This window comes from Carcharhinus amblyrhynchos, unplaced genomic scaffold (assembly GCF_965287045.1).
Source record: "Carcharhinus amblyrhynchos unplaced genomic scaffold, sCarAmb.v2.hapA scaffold_46, whole genome shotgun sequence".
Lineage (NCBI taxonomy): Eukaryota > Metazoa > Chordata > Chondrichthyes > Carcharhiniformes > Carcharhinidae > Carcharhinus > Carcharhinus amblyrhynchos.
In genome coordinates, this window is record NW_027649787.1 from 250198 (window position 1) to 266965 (window position 16768).

A 16768-nucleotide genomic window follows, 5' to 3' on the forward strand; every position below is an offset into this window, starting at 1 on the left:
AGGTCAGCCATGATCTTATTGAATGGCGGGGCAGGCTCGAAGGGCCAGATGGCCTACTCCTGCTCCTATTTCTTATGTTCTTAACACTGCAGTGAAGTTAGTGTGAAAATCCCCGAGTCGCCACACTCCGGAAAATACAAAGAACAAAGAACAACACAGCATGGGAAACAGGCCCTTCGGCCCAACGGGTCCACGCCGCCAAAATACAGCACGAGTTTCGTGTGATGGGTAAATACCAGTCCTGAGCAGATTGTCCATGCTCCATTGCGTAAGTGGATGTTTTTAGCGCAGACAGGTAGACCGGGTCAAACAATAGTTCAATAATTCACTGCTGTTTCTAGGTTTCTTCAGTCTGACAGTTTCTGGTTTGAAACAGAATGTGTTCAGAGTGATTTCAATGCAACACTCGGTATTAGGCTGCTGTCCACTGGACTCAAGAGAATGTCACAAACCGGTAGTGTTGTTGAGTTCTGCAACCTTGCCGCTCCTCCACAGTTTGAATCAGTCTGAAGTTCCCAGTTAGACATAAGTTATGAGGTGTTTCTCCTTGTGGCTGAGATGTGACTGGGCTCCTGAAGTGTAAACAGGAAACGCTGAGACAAAATAAACACAGCGCTGAATTTTCAATTTCACAACCACTTCCCGTCGTATGAGAAAAGGCTGAGGAACTTGAGGTAATTTCCATTAGAGAGAAGAAGGTTACGAGGTGACCTAATTGAGGCACACAAGATGATCAGAGGGTTAGATAGGGTGGACAGTGACAGCCCTTTTCCTCGGATGGCTAACACGAGGGGACATAGCTTTAAATTAAGGGGTGGCAATTAGAGGATGAATGTCGGAGGTAGGCTCTTTACTCAGAGGGTAGTAAGGGCGTGGAATGCCCCTGCCTGCAGCAGTTGTGGACTCGCCAACTTTAAGGGCATTCAAATGGTCAGTGGATAGGCATATGGATAACATTGGAATAGTTTAGGTTAGAGGGTCATTAGATTGGTCCCACTGGTCGGCGCAACATTGAGGGCCAAAGGGCCTGTACTGCGCTGTAATGTTCTATGTCTCTGTAAAACGTGCATTTCCACCATGTTTTCCAATCCCTGGGGGCCCGAGTACTGAGTTACCTGAGAAAAGAGCTTGTGTGCATAACAGCAAAAGACCCACGACCCCAGCCCACGCAATCCTCACCGTCCTGGGCACCTCCCTTGAACATAGAACATAGAACATTACAGCGCAGTACAGGCCCTTCGGCCCTCGATGTTGCGCCGACCAGTGGAACCAGGCTACCTCGCTGAATATATTTAAGTCACGGGTAGATAGGTTTCGGATAGACAGGGGAATTAAGGGATATGGGGAGCAAGCGGGAGAGTGGAACTGATCCACCTCAGATCAGCCATGATCTTATTGAATGGCGGGGCAGGCTCGAAGAGCTAGATGGCCTCCTCCTGCTCCTATTTCTTATAGAACATAGAACATAGAACATTACAGCGCAGAACAGGCCCTTCGGCCCACGATGTTGCGCCGACCAGTTAAAAAACAATGACCCACTAACCTAAACCAATCCCTTTTCGTCCATAAACCTATCCACGGATCTCTTAAACGCCCCCAAACTAGGCGCATTTACAACCGCAGCAGGCAGTTCCTATGTTCTCCACCATGTATTAATGCAAGACTTAACCTTACACTAAAGTGAACTTTCTCTGCACCCTAGCTCTGACTGTGCCATTGCATTCTGCACACCCTCCTTCCCTTCTCTATGAAGGGTATGCTTTGTCTGCATAGCGCGCTAATGTCTTTCACTGTATCCCAATGCATGTGACAATCATCAATCAAATTTATGAACGGTATGCTTTGCCTGTACAGCCCGCAAGGCACAATACTTTTCACTGTAATCCCAATTCCTTTGACAATAATCAATCAAATCATTCTGTCAATTCTTTCAAAATACTTTTTGTCCTGAATTCTCTATCGGTGATAAGATCATCCTGCAATATTTTGCACTCCTACTTCTGCCTTGTTGAACCACTTCATAATTATAAATATTTCGATCGGTCAGCCCTTAATTTTCTTTCTTTTTCAGAGAAAAGGGGCTCCAATATTTTCAAATTTCACCGACAGTTTCTTGGATCAGTCTTGTGAAATATTAACTGCACCTTTTCCATTGCCTGCGTATCCTTGCTTCAGCGGCCTGGTGGTGCAGTGCTTCGCACTGCTGCCTCACAGCGCTCGGGGCAGGGGATGGAGTGCCGGCTTAGGTCACTGTCTGTGTGGAGTCTGCGCACTCTGCTTCTGTCTGCGCGTGTTCAATGAGATCATGGCTGATCTGAAGTGGAACTGGTCCACTTCATTGAATGGCAGGGCAGGCTCGAAGGGCTAGGCGGCCTACTCCTGCTCCTATTTCTTATGTTTTCATTTGTTTTGTTCAAGTGCACCAATTTCCTCCCACATCCTGAAAAAAATGTGCTGGTTCGTTGGTTTGGCCGTGCTAAATTCTCTCTCAGTGTACATGAACAAGCGCCGGATTGTGACGACTGAGAGATGTTTCACAGTAACTTCATTGCAGTGTTAATGTGAGCCTACTTGTGCCGAATGAATGAACTTTTTTGAAAAAAAAACAAGCTTTTCTCGGATTAGGAAGAACCGTGCTCCGCACTCCAAGTCTGGCCCAACCAACGTGTATACGGATATGAAACATTTTGTAGAACATGTCGAATGCACGCCAGCAGTTGGACCTACAGCAAACAGGAAAACCGCAGAGAGCTCTCGTCCTCGGCTCCGTTTCCAAACTCCTGTTGTTTTTGCATTCATGTACACAGGGCGTATATTTCACACCTCCCCACATAGAGAGAACAAGGGCAAGTTCTCAGTGAGATTCGAACCGGGATCTCAGAGTCTGGCGCAAGGACAATGAGTTTCCTCAACATCTGTGCACTGTTCCATTTCTTTCAAGGTGAGATATCCTCATTATGCTCAGATAGAGTGGAGAAGGATTTGGATAGAGCGAAGAGGGAGAAACTGTTTCCATTGGCAGAAGTTTCTGGAACCAAGGGAACATGGATCGAAGAATTTGGTAAAAATAACAGAGAGGGGGACGATGGGATTTTTAAAAAAATCCATCCGAGTTTTCATATCAGCCTGAAAGGGCAGAGGAAGCAGATTTAACAGGAAGTTTCAAAAGAGGAAATTGGAACTTTCAAACAGGGGGAATCGGATGCATATTTAAATGGGGAAAATTCAAAACATTACCTAACCGTTTCAAAGATTCAACAGATACTTGAAGAACCGAACGGTCCCCCCGTGTCCTGCGGTGCTATAGGCATGCAAGTTTATTGCTATTAGCATGCAAGTTTAACTAAAGAACGAAACAAATGTTACTGACAAAATGGAACGCCGGTTAACAACAATGGAACGGAGTTAATCCGAATTGCCATCTCTCCTCAGATATCACGTGTCAATGGGCTCCGTTAATAATACTGGTCACTTTGGAGAGGAAAAAAAATCGAGTAGAACTTCAGAATCAGTAATAAATTCTTGAACTGACTTTAGCGCCAAGAGTCAACGGAGAAGAAGAAACAACGCAGAAACAGAAAATGCTGGAACATCTCACATTGGTTAACACTGCCGCATCACAGCGCCAAGAACGGGACTTGGATTCCCGGCTTGGGTGACTGTCTGTGCGGAGATTGCACGTTCTCCCCGTATCTGCGTGAGTTTCCTCCGGCTTACTGCACGATACAAAATTGTGCAGGTCATGTTGATTGGCCATGCTAAATTGTCCCTTCGTACCTGGGGATTAGCAGTGTAAATATGTGAGCTTGCGGGAATAGGGCCTAGGAGGGGTTGTGATCGGGACAGACTCGGTGGGTCAAACGGCCTCCTTCTGCACTACAGGGGTTCTATGATTTTATGATTCTGAGAGCATCGGCGGAGAGGCAATGGAGCTCTGACGGAGAATCATCCAGACTCAAACATCGGGTGTATTGAAGCTCCACTGAAGCTCTCAGAATGAGATTCGTAGAGTCAGTTTTTTCAGTGCTCAAGGAGGCCACTTGGCCCATCGAGTCGGCACTGATCCCAATTCCCGTAATCCCACTAAGATTTTCCAGCATTTTCTGTTTTTTTGTTCAGTTTCAGGCATGCGCAGTCATTCGCGTTTCTATAAGGAGAGAGACGGGATGTAAACAATAGTTGAGAAATGTAATTTTATTGAAGCTCTCTGCGTGATGAACATCACCCAGTTCCCATGTACCCCATCCCCAGTGTTTCAACCAGATTTACTGGTGAATGGACTGGTATTATACCTTTCGAAAGGGAGGAGAAAAATGGGAAAACTAACACCATAATCAGAGCGATTTTAACGGTGCGAATGTTTTTTCGGAATCAGGCATTTTTGTGTTTTCATTTGATTTGATGCATTATTGTCACCTGTATTACTATAGAGAAAAATGTATTGTTTGTTGCGCACTATACAGACAAAGCATACCGTGCATAGAGAAGGAAAAGAGAGGGTGTAGAATGTCATGTTACCGTCATGAGTGTAGAGAAATATCAACTTAATGCGAGGTAGGTCTATTCAAAAGTCTGACAGCAGCAGGGAAGAAGTTGTTCTGGAGTCGGTCGATACGTGACCTTAGACTTTTGTATATTTTTCCCGACGGAAGAAGGTGGAAGAGAGAATGTCCGGGATGTGTGGGGGTCCTTGATTATGCTGGCTGCTTTTCCCGAGGCAGCGGGAGGTGTCATAGATGGAAGGCTGGTTTGACCCCCAATTGTCGACTGTCCTTGAGGGAATGTTCCATAACCTGAGGTGACTGTTGTTCTCTCTCTTTCTCTTTCCCAGTCACAGTGTCTCAGGTCACCCTGTCCCAGTTTCCGCCGGTTCAGACGCTCCCTGCGGGGACGCCTGTTAATCTCAGCTGCCATATCCAGGGTCAGGCTGCTGGCTCTGTCTTCTGGTACAGACAGAGGGGGAGAGACGGCATGGATTTGGTTTACACAGCGTACGAGAACAGCCAAGCTGTGGGGAGATTTTCCAGCCAGATTTCTGAAAATGGGCGGCTTTGTTCACTAACCATTGCGGATTCCCAAGTAAATGATTCTGGGATGTATTACTGTGTAAAGCGCCACTACCAGAACAAGGTCGGATTTTTCGGGAATGGCTCCAAGTTAGTGATTACAGGTAAATTCCATGATTATTCTATTGCAGTGGGTATCTCAAAACAATTAACGCGTCCTCTTCCACCAATGAATGGGTGCTCTGTTTCATTTTAGCGGGCTCTCCCTCCATATTCCTCCTCACCCCGCCGCTGGATGAGATTCCCGCCATGGAAAGGGTTCCGTTGTTGTGTTTGGTCAGAGGCGTGTCTCCCGATCCCTTTCCCGTCCGCTGGAATGTTTCAGGGCAGGATACCGATGGACAGACCGATTCGGGGACACTGGAGCCGGACGGGACCTACACCGTCAGGAGTCACATCAGCCTCCCGGCGGAAACTTGGAGAAGAGGCGCTCGCTGTTCTTGCGCCGTTCAGGTCAACTCCGGTGAAAGTATTCTCAGTGACAGTGTCTCATCTCAGAGAGGTAACTATTCACAATGACCATTTATCAATTAATTTAACATTAACGGGACACTTTACTATGAACAGTCCAACTTTGTAAATTAGCAGTGTCTCTGCGATTGTCCCCGTGGAGGCCCAATTCATCTCTGCCCTATCACAGCCCTCCCAAACGATCAGAGATTTGTTCTCTGACATTTAAACTCTCTGTCACTACTCTAGAAAACCGTGGATGGAAGAACAAAAGAAATAGGAGCAGGAGTAGGCCATCTAGCCCTTCGATCCTGCCCCGGCATTCAATAAGATCATGGCTGATCTAAAGTGGATCAGTTCCACTTTCCCGCTTTCTGCCCGTAACCCTGAATTCCCCTGTCTATCAGAAATCTACCTACCCGTGACTTAAATATATTCAGCGAGGCAGCCTCAACCACTTCAACGGGCAGAGAATTTCCGAGATTCACCACCCTTTGAGTGAAGAAGTTCCTCCTCAACTCCGGTCTAAACTGCACCCCCTTTTATCTTGAGGCTGTGCCCTGTAGTCCTGCGATCCTTTCTAAGCGGGAAGAATCTCTCTACCTCTACCCTATCCATCCCCTTCATTATCTTATACGTCTCTATAAGGTCACCCCTCAGTCTTCTAAACTCTAAGGACTACAGACCCAGTTTATTCAGTCTCTCCTCATAAATGAACCCCCTCATCTCCGGTATCAGCCTGGTGAACCTTATCTGTACTCCCTCCAAGGCTAATATATCCTTTCGCAAATACGGCGTCAAAAACTGCGCACAGTACTCCAGTTGCGGCCTCACCAGTGCCCTGTACAGTTATAGCAAGACCTCCCTGCTTTTATATTCTATCGCCCTCGCTATGAAGGCCAACATCCCATTCGCCTTCCTGATCACCTGCTGTACCTGCAGACTGGGTTTTTGCGATTCATGCACAAGGACCCCCAGGTCCCTCTGCACCTTAGCATGCTGCAACTTTTCGCTTTTTAAATAATAATCACTGAGGCACATTTGTGAAAATTGATACATTAAGGGGTAAGAGGAAAGGGGGGAAAGTGAAATTGATGCACACGCTTAGCCCATGGTGTTATTGAATATCAGATTAGACTGGATAGATGAGATTAGAATGGCCACTTCCCTCTCCCACTTCCTGTGTCTGGCTAAGACACCGTTACATTCCTGAAGGTCAGGGGCCAGTCAGTCAGTGAGTAAAATTGACAATATGTGATTCTATCCCCAGTGTTGCTCTTTCTCAGCGTTGCCGGTGAACCATTTATTTATCCCTTCCTCTGTCTCCACTTCTGACCCTATGAGTTGCATCGGGTTTCCTCCGGGAGCTCTGGTTCCCTCGCACACTCCAAAGAAGTGCAGGTTATGTGGCTCCATCGCGCTAAATTACCCCTTACTGTTGAAAGATGTGTTGGTCAGGTGGATTGACCAGGGTAAATTACCCCTTAGTGTCCAAGGAATGCGGGTTATCTGGATTGGCCATGCTAAATTGCCGCTTGGTGTCCAAAGATGTGCAAGTTACCTGGATTGGCCATGCTAAATTGTCCCTTAGTGTCCAAAGATGTGTAGGTTCGGTGAATTGGCCATGCTAAATTGTCCCTTAGTGTCCAAAAATGTGTAGGTTAGGGGGATTGACCATGCTAAATTGTCCCTTAGTGTCCAGAGATGTGCGGGTTAGGGGGATTGCTCATGATAAATTGTCCCTTAGTGTCCAAAGATGTGCAAGTTACCTGGATTGGCCCTGCTAAATATTTCTTTCATGTCCTAAGACCATGCTAAATTGTCCCTTAGTGTCCAGAGATGTGCGGGTTAGGGGGATTGCTCATGCTAAATTGTCCCTTAGTGTCCAAAGATGTGCAAGTTACCTGGATTGGCCCTGCTAAATTATTCTTTCATGTCCTAAGACTGGATTGACCATGCTAAATTGTTAAGGTAAATATTTGGGCTTGTGTTGCTTGTCCCTGGTTGGGACAGTTGTCGGACTGGTTCGATGGGCTGAGTGGCCTTGCCGTGTGTTGTAGGGATGTGTTTGATCTGTCCAGTTGTTTATCTTCCACTGTTTACCTCCCCTCCCCCCTTTCTCTGTATCAATCCCCCATTTTACCATGGTGTATATTTCTCGGTCGGTATGTCCTCACCCAATGTTTGCATCTCTTTCACTCTCACTCTACCTTCAGCTATTCATCTCTCTCTCTACCTCTATGTCTCTCTCTCTCCCTCTTTCTCTCTCTCCCTCTATTTTTTATCAAGTATTCTCCAGCGTTCTATCTTTACTATTTTTCTGCCAGTTACATGGTGCTCCGTCTAAGTGTCTACCCATCTCTCCCTGCATTGTTTACTTTGTTCTCTCCTTTCATTTCTATCTCTGAAGCTCTCTGTATGCTTCCCAATTGAAATTGAGCGAAATACTTCTGTACGAGTTATCTAATCTGCCTATCTCTCTATCCCTTGTCCTGTTTGAACGGTGTTCCATCTGATCGCTCCACTAACTTTGAATAATTTATTCTGTCAATATATCTGGGGCGGATTTTTTCACACAGAGGGTGGTGAGAGTTTGGAACAAGCTATCAGGGGCAGTAGCAGAGGTGGGTACAAATCTACCTTTTAAACTTGGAAAGTTTCCTGGGCAAGATGGCTATAGAAGGATATGGGCCAAACGCGGACAAATGAGACTAACTTAGTGGCTAAAAAAGAGGACAGGTTGGATAGGTTGGGCCGAAGGGCCTGTTTCCATGTTGTCAGCGTCTATGATTCTATGAGTTACTGCTTTGTTTCTCTACTGTTTAAACTGGGCTTTGGAACATCTTGGTTCTTTCTCCTCCCTGAAGCGTTCATACACTCTCCCCCTTTCTCTACATGGGCCCTGTTCAAAAAGTGCTCAGTCCCTCTGTCACTACCTCTCTCTGTGTGCTTCTCCCTATTGGAAAAGTGCTTTTCTTAAAAATTTCTCGATAGGGCAACATGGTGGCAACAATTGCAGCACAGTGGGTTAGCACTGCTGCTTCACAGCTCCAGGGATCTGGGTTCGATTCCCGGCTCGGGTCACTGTCTGTGTGGAGTTTGCGCATTCTCCTCGTGTCTGCGTGGGTTTCCTCCGGGTGCCCCGGTTTCCTCCCACAGTCCAAAGATGTGCGGGTTGGGTTGATTTGCCATGCTAAATTGAGCCGAGTGTCATTGGGGCTTAGCAGGGTGAATACGTGAGGTGACGGGGATAGGGTAGTGCAGACTCGATGGCCCGAATGGTCTTCTTCTGCACTGTAGGATTACGTGGTTATTCTCCCCCGGAATCTTTCACTCTGTCCCCCCATCTCTCTCTGTGCCCTGTTCAAAAAGTGCTCAGTCTCCCTGTCACTGTCTCTGTCTATCTCGCCTTGTGTTCTGTTGTAAAAATGCTACTCTATTGCGTGATGGGAAAGTGTGCAAAAATTTTAACCATTTTCCGGTCGGATTGGACAGTTAGATTGAACAAAATCCTTCGCTTGTTTAATTATTTCCACACTTGATTTCCGTTGAGTGAAAGTTTAATTCTTTTTTACAGATCCTCCGTTCTCGACCACCTGTCAGTTAGTGTTTTCCGGGGGTTTGTCGGCCGCTGCGCTTCTCCTTCTGGGACTGGTCCTTGTGGCCGGAAGAAGGATCTGCAGGAACCGGCGGAGAGGTAGCGATTGTTGGGGGGACGCTGTTACTCCGGGGAATTCTCAATCCACAAATTTATCACTTGAGTTATTGACACTTCTGATCGGGTTCGGTGTGAGATCAATCCATTTTAAATTTCAGTTTAAATCCCTCTTTCTAACAGGAACCGGGAACAGTGATGAGGAACTGACAGAATCCAGAGAACACAAACAGAATAACGAGGTGAATGAATGGAATTATTATTGATAAACCACACGGATACTTTTCACTAATTATGAATCCGCGGTTTAGAATTCATAACCAACGCAGAAAGCTCTGGGAAACCTCAACAAGCCTGGCGACTACAACCGACAGAGGAAGCCTCGAGGCCAATTAGCTTTTTTGTTTAATTCATTTGTGGGATATTTGATTTGATTTGATTTATTATTGTCACATGTATTGGGATACAGTGAGAAGTATTGTTTCTCGCGCTATACAGACAAAGCATAACGTTCATAGGGTACATAGATTTGATTTATTATTGTCACATGTTTTGGGATACAGTGAAAAGTTTTGCAGAAGGTCGAGGGACATGGAGTTGGGGGTAGGGTGTTAGCGTGGATGGAGGATTGGTTGTCAAATAGGAGGCAGAGAGTCGGGGTCAACGGGTGCTATTCGGATTGGCGGATGGTGACTAGTGGAGTGCCCCAGGGGTCGGTGCTGGGGCCTCAGCTTTTTACCATTTATATAGATGATCTGGAGGAGGGAACCGAGTGTAGGGTGTCGAAATTTGCTGATGACACCAAGATTGGGGGAACGGCAAATTGTGCGGAGGGTGTGGAGAGTCTGCAGAATGATCTAGATAGGCTGGGCGAATGGGCCAGGAAATGGCAAATGGAATTTAATGTTGGCAAGTGTGAGGTGGTTACTTACGGGGCGAAAAACTGCAGCAGGCGACGGTGCAGAGGGACCTCGGGGTCCTTGTGCATGAGTCGCAAAAACCCAGCTTGCAGGTGCAGCAGGTGGTCAGGAAGGCGAATGGGATGCTGGCCTTCATAGCGAGGGGGATTGAATATAAAAGCAGGGAGGTCTTGCTGCAGCTGTACAGGGCATTGGTGAGGCCGCAGCTGGAGTACTGTGTGCAGTTTTGGGCGCCGCACCTGCGCCAAGATATTTTGGCCTTGGAGGGAGTGCAGAGGAGGTTTTCTAGGCTGATATCGGAGTTGAGGGGGTTGAGCTATGAGGAGAGGCTGAATAAACTGGGCTTGTACTCGTTAGAGTTTAGAAGAATGAGGGGAGATCTCATTGAGACGTACAAGTTGATGAATGGGATGGATAGGATAGAGGTGGAGAGACTCTTCCCGCTCAGAAAGGATAGTAGGACTAGGGGGCACAGCCTCAAGATAAAAGGGGGGCGGTTTAGAACGGAGTTGAGGAGGAACTTCTTCACTCAAAGGGTGGCGAATCTCTGGAATTCTCTGCCCGTTGAAGTGGAGGAGGCTGCCTCGCTAAATATTTTTAAGACGCGGGTTGATGGGTTTTTGACAAGAGATGGGATTAAGCGTTATGGGGAGAAAGCGGGAAAGTGGAACTGAGCCACGACAGATCAGCCATGATCTTATTGAATGGCGGGGCAGGCTCGAAGGGCTAGATGGCCTACTTCTGCTCCTATTTCTTATGTTCTTATGTTTCTTGCGCGGTATACAGACAAACATACCGTTCATAGAGTACACAGATTTGCTTTATTGTTCTCACATGTATTGGGACACAATGAAAAGTATTGTTTCTTGCGCGCTATACAAAGCATACCATTCATAGAGTGCATAGATTTGATTTATTATTGTCACATGTATTGGGATACAGTGAGAAGTCTTGTTTGTCGCGCGCTGTACAGACAAAGCATACCCTGCATTGAGTACATTGGATTGATTTATTACTGTCACTTGTATTGGAATGCAGTGAAAAGTATCGTTTCTTGCGCGCTATACAGATAAAGCATACCCTTCATAGAGTACATAGATTTGATTTATTATTGGCACATGCGCTATACAGACAAAGCATACCCTTCATAGAGTACATAGATTTGATTTATTATTGGCACATGCGCTATACAGACAAAGCATACCATTCATAGAGTACATAGATTTGATTTATTATTGTCACATGTATTGGGATACAGCGAAAAGTATTGTTTCTCGAGCGCTACACAGACAAAGCATACCCTCCGTAAAGTAAAGAACAAAGAACAAAATCAGCCCGGGAAACAGGCCCTTCGGCCCAACGAGCCCGCGCCGCCATCTCAACACCACCAGTCCACCTCTCTACCCACGACCCCTGTCTAATGTTTTATGGCCATCCAGATTGAGGGAAACTGATTTAGGGACAATTTATTCCTGCCAATCAGCCTAACAGCACATCTTTGGGGTGTGGGAGGAAACCGGAGCACCCGGAGTGCATACATTTGATTTATTATTGCCACATCTGTTGGGATACAGTGAAACGTATTGTTTCTTGCGCATTCTACAGAGAATGCTGTTCATAAGAAGGAAAGGAGAGGGTGCGGATTGTAGTGTTACAGTCACAGCGAGGGTGTAGAGAAAGATCAACTTAATGCGAGGTCGGTCCATTCATAAATCTGACAGCAGCAGGAAAGAAACTGTTCTTGAGTCAGTCGGTACGTGACCTCAGGCTTTTGTATTTTTTTCCCGATGGAAGAAGGTGGAAGAGAGAATGTCCGGGGTGTGTGTGTGTCGGGGGAGGGGGGGGGGAGGTGGGTGGGGGGGGTTCTTGATTATGCTGGCTGCTTTTCCCCGAGGCAGCCGGAAGTGTAGTCAGATTCAATGGATGGAAGGCTGGTTTGAGTGATGGGACTGGACCAGTTCTTGTGGTCTTGGACAGAGCAGGAGACATACCAAATGCATTCACTTTGGAAGGATGTTCTTGTTCTCGAGGGAGTGGAGCAAAGGTTTACCAGGCTCATTCCATGGATGGCGGGACTAATGTATGAGGAGAGATTGACTAGGTTAAGATTGTTTTCACTGGAGTTCAGACGAATGAGGAGGGATTTCATCGAGACTTATACAATTCTAACAGGACTAGTTAGGGTAGATGCAGGGAGGATGTTCCCGATGGTGGGGGGAGTCCAGAACCAGGGGGGTCAGAGTTTGAGGATTCGGGGTAGACCATTTAGGACGGAGGTGAGTAGACATTTCTCCACCCGGTGATTCTGTGGAATTCATTCCCACAGGAAGTAGTTGATGCCAAAACATTGAATGTATTCAACAGGCGGTTGGATATAGCACTTGGGGGTGAAGGTTATGGGGAGAAGGCAGGATTAGGAGGTTGGGCTGGATGATCGGCCATGATTGTAATGAGTGGTGGAGCAGTCTCGAAGGGCCAAATGGCCTCCCCTGCTGGTATCTCCTATATTTCTATGCCAAAACAGCCAGCATTATCAAGGGCCCCATGCACCCTGGACATGTTTTTTTCTCCACCTTCTTCCTTTGGGAAAAAGATACATAAGTCTGAGGTTACACACCAACCCACGCAAGAACAGCTTCTTCCCTGCTGTCACCAGACATTGGAATTGACCTGCCTCATATTAAGTTGAACTTTCTCCACAGCCTAGCCATCAGTGTAACACGATAATCTGCACCCTCTCCTTTCATTCTCCATGCACGGTACACGGTACACTTGGGCGGCACGGTAGCACGGTGGGTTAGCACTGCTGTTTCACAGCTTCCAACGTGCTGGGTTCGATTCCTGTGCTCGGGTCACTGGCTGTGTGGAGTTTCCATATTCTTCTCGTGTCTGTGTGGGTTTCCTCCGGGTACTCCAGTTTCCTCCCACACTCCAAAGATGTGCGGGTTAGGTTGATTGGCCATTCTAAGAAATTGCCCCTTAGTATCCAGGGATGTGTAGGTTCGAGGGATTAGTGGATATAACATGCAAGGATATGGCCCTGGGTGGGATTGTGTTCGGTGCAGCCTCGATGGGCCGAAGGGAATCTATGATCTTTGTCTGTATTCTGGGCAAGAAACGATACTATTTTTAATGCATAGCAATGCATGTGATAATAATAAATCAAATCAACTCAAAACACTTCTTCACAGAACGCAGGGCGGAATTCTGGTCACTAAAAAGCTATATAGAGCATTGGGCAACTGGAACTCTCAAAGGTGCGACAGTTAGATTTATATTAGGGAATAGACAAAGGATTATTCAATATTGGTGGGTGACTGTGAGTTGAGCTAAGTTTCAGCCATGAACCGATTGACTAGAGTAGGGGGGAGGGGGGAGGAGTGGGGGGACTCAATGGTCTCACCTATCACTGTAATAAGGGTGTCTATCACGCTAACAGATCACTTTTCATCCACAGACCCTTTACGCTCGCCTGGCCTTTAACGAGGATCCAAAACTCTAACTCCAGAGAAAAGAGAGAGAGAGAGAACTCACCGTGTGTTTCCTGGATTTCCAGTCTGGTGGAAACATTCTTCTTTTTGCACGGGGAATTCCGAAAGTGCTAATTCGGGCGGATTGACGGCTCAATATTACGATGGCGTCCAAAGTGGAAAATGAACTTCCTCTTACAGTCCGCCATCCTATGACAGAATATCGCCTGCAGGGCAGTTTCACCTCTCCATGCTTCTAAATTCTCATCGAGGTTTTGGAATTCTATTCTGCATTTTCGACTGTAATTGTGCATCAGAATGTATCTGTGTCCGCGTTACCTAAATATCGAAGAATGTTTTGAATACCAAATAAAAGCTGTGTGATTCCGGTTTCTATAAAGGTTTAGAACAAATATGTTTCCGGTGTCTTTTCAACGAATTTACAGGGACATTTTTAATGTGAGTGTGTGTGCGTTGGAGGTAGGATTAAGGACTGACAAGGCATGTTAGCAACTGGTTTGGGATTTCGGCTGTATGAATATGAAATCTGCAATATTAAATATGTCCCGAGCCTTAAGTGGATGAACCCTGGTTTTGGGCAAGGGTATATTTAATCTTGAAGGAACATTATCTACAATCCATATTCCCGTCTGCTAACAGGGGTAAGTGGATTTCCTGAACTCGAGGCTCAGAACTATGGCCATTTCCAGCACAGAAACAGGCCATTCTGCCCATCAAGCCAGTGTCCTTTGTTTGAACTTGCAATTTGGTCCAAAGTCTCGGCTTTCTCTCAACACCCTTGAGAATTATTCCTCTTCCACCAGATCACCAATTTAATGTTGATTTTTTTCCTTAATTCTCAGTAAATGTTTGCGCCTTGCTGCCTGGTGGTATTACCGCTAGACTCGTAATTTGGCAAGTTAGCTAATGGGGAGCAAGGTTTGTATCCCACCACGGCAGATGGTTAAATATGGACTAAATTTAAAAAAACAACAACTCCGGAATTAAGAATCTACTGATGGCCATCGTGGAAAATAACGCCTGGTTCACCAATATCCATTAGGGAGGGAAATCTGCCTCCTTACCCGGCCTGGCAGACACGTGACTTCAGGGCCACAGCAATGTGGTTGACTCTCAACTGCCCTCCAATTGCTAGTTTCTGAAGTAGTGAAGAACCTTGGATAATTTCTGATGCAAATGGGTCGACGCATGTTCAAATTAACACCACTTTTCACTGGTCCAAAGAAATCATTCTGCACAAAATTTGCAAATTGTTTTTGGAGCCATTTGCTACATTGCTTATATTCATAGAATCATAGAATGCAGAAGAGGCCCTTCGGCTCATTATGTCTGCACTCTGACCCGAACTCCCAATAATCCCATCAACCAGCACTTGGCCTATAGCCTTCAATGTTGTCACGTGCCAAGTGCTTATGCAGATACTTCTTCAAGGATGTGAGGCCATCTACCTCCCAGCCTGCGCATTGCAGACCATCACCACCCTCTGGGTAAAGTACTTCTCCTCACATCCCCCCTAAAGCTCCTGCCCCTCACCTTGAACCTGTGTCCCCTCGTAAACGGTGTTCAACTCAGGGGAATGGCTGCTCCTTATCCATGTCCCACATAACCTGGTACAACTTGCTCAGCGTTTTGTGGGGAAGTCATAACTAGTTCACCTGCTGGATGAGGGCCCGATCATCTGGCAGGATTCCCGGGTTTTACGCCCTGTCCCCAATGCAACATTACATCATTTATCCCTTTAATCAATGCGCGATTACACAATGATCACAAAGTTTAAGAACATAAGAACATAAGAAATAGGAGCAGGAGTAGGCCATCTAGCCCCTCAAGCCTGCCCCGCCATTCAATAAGATCATGGCTGATCTGAAGTGGCTCAGTTCCACTTTCCCGCTTTCTCCCCACAACCCTTAATCCCCTTGCCTACCAATAACCTATCTACCCGTGTGTTAAATATATTTAGCGAGGTAGCCTCCACCGCTTCAACGGGCAGAGAATTCCAAAGATTCACCACCCTTTGAGTGAAGAAGTTCCTCCTCAACTCCGTTCTAAATTGTCCCCCGCCTTATCTTGAGGCTGTGACCTCTAGTCCTGCTGTCCTTTCGGAACGGGAAGAATCTCTCTATCTCTACCCTATCCATCCCTTTCATTATCTTATACGTCTCTACAAGATCCCCCCTCATCCTTCTAAACTCCAACGAGTATAAGCCCAGTCTATTCAGCCTCTCTTCATAGTCCAACCCCCTCATCTCCGGTATCAGCCTAGTGAACCTCCTCTGCACTCCCTCCAAGGCCAAAATATCCTTGTGCAAGTGCGGCGACCAAAACTGCACACAGTACTCCAGCTGCGGCCTCACCAGTGCCCTGCACAGTTGCAGCAAGACCTCCCTACTTTTATATTCTATCCCCCTCGCTATAAAGGCCAGCATCCCATTCGCCTTCTTGATCGCCTGCTGCACCTGCAGACTGGGTGATGCTGGATTCTGGATAAACTCAGCAGCTTTGGCAGATCCGTGGAGACAGAAACGCAGTTTCACGGACATTCACTCCCTCCACCATGACGCTCAGTGTATAACAATAATTCACCACAGATCCTTTGACAGCTCCTTCCAAACCCGCGGCCACTACCATATAGAAGGACAAGAGCAGCTGATACAGGAGAACATCTGCATGTTCCCCTTCGAGCCACTCACCATCCTGACTTGGAAATATATTGGCCGTCACTGGGCCAAAATCCTGGAATTCTCTCCCTAACGGCCTTATTGTCAACCCATATTCGGTGGACTGAAGTCTTTCAAGAGGCCAACTCGCTTCATGAGGGCAAATAAGGATGGGGAACGAATTCTGACCAGCCAGCGGCCCCCATATCCCAGGAATGAATCAAAAAAAGGGAACATTTCGGGCTCATATTGGCTGTTTTTGAACTGCTGTGTCGAGTTTTCGAGTGTCGAGATTGGCCTAGTGCTTCATGTCGTTAGTGTGTGCCTAGACTGGACCAGATACTGGGCAAGACGACAGCTCAGTGACTATCACTGATTGCTATGCAGACACATGGATTTGGGCCGGTGTCTGTGGGAGTTTGCGCATTCTCCCCGTGCTTGCGTGGGTTTTCTCCGGGTGCTCCGGTTTCCTCCCACACCCCAAAGATGTGCTGTTAGGCTGATTGGCAGGAATAAATTGTCCCTAAAT

General features: G+C 46.7%; 1 protein-coding gene across 1 annotated transcript; it reads left to right on the top strand.

Moving 5' to 3' along the window:
* The first annotated feature begins 2696 nt into the window (after positions 1-2696).
* LOC145337316 (immunoglobulin lambda-1 light chain-like) lies at positions 2697-5585 on the top strand. The gene is made up of 3 exons (XM_080182116.1): positions 2697-2799; positions 4832-5170; positions 5263-5585. The coding sequence occupies exons 1-3, from the start codon at positions 2697-2699 to the stop codon at positions 5583-5585; spliced, it is 765 nt and encodes a 254-aa protein (XP_080038242.1).
* Positions 5586-16768: the final 11183 nt, after the last annotated feature.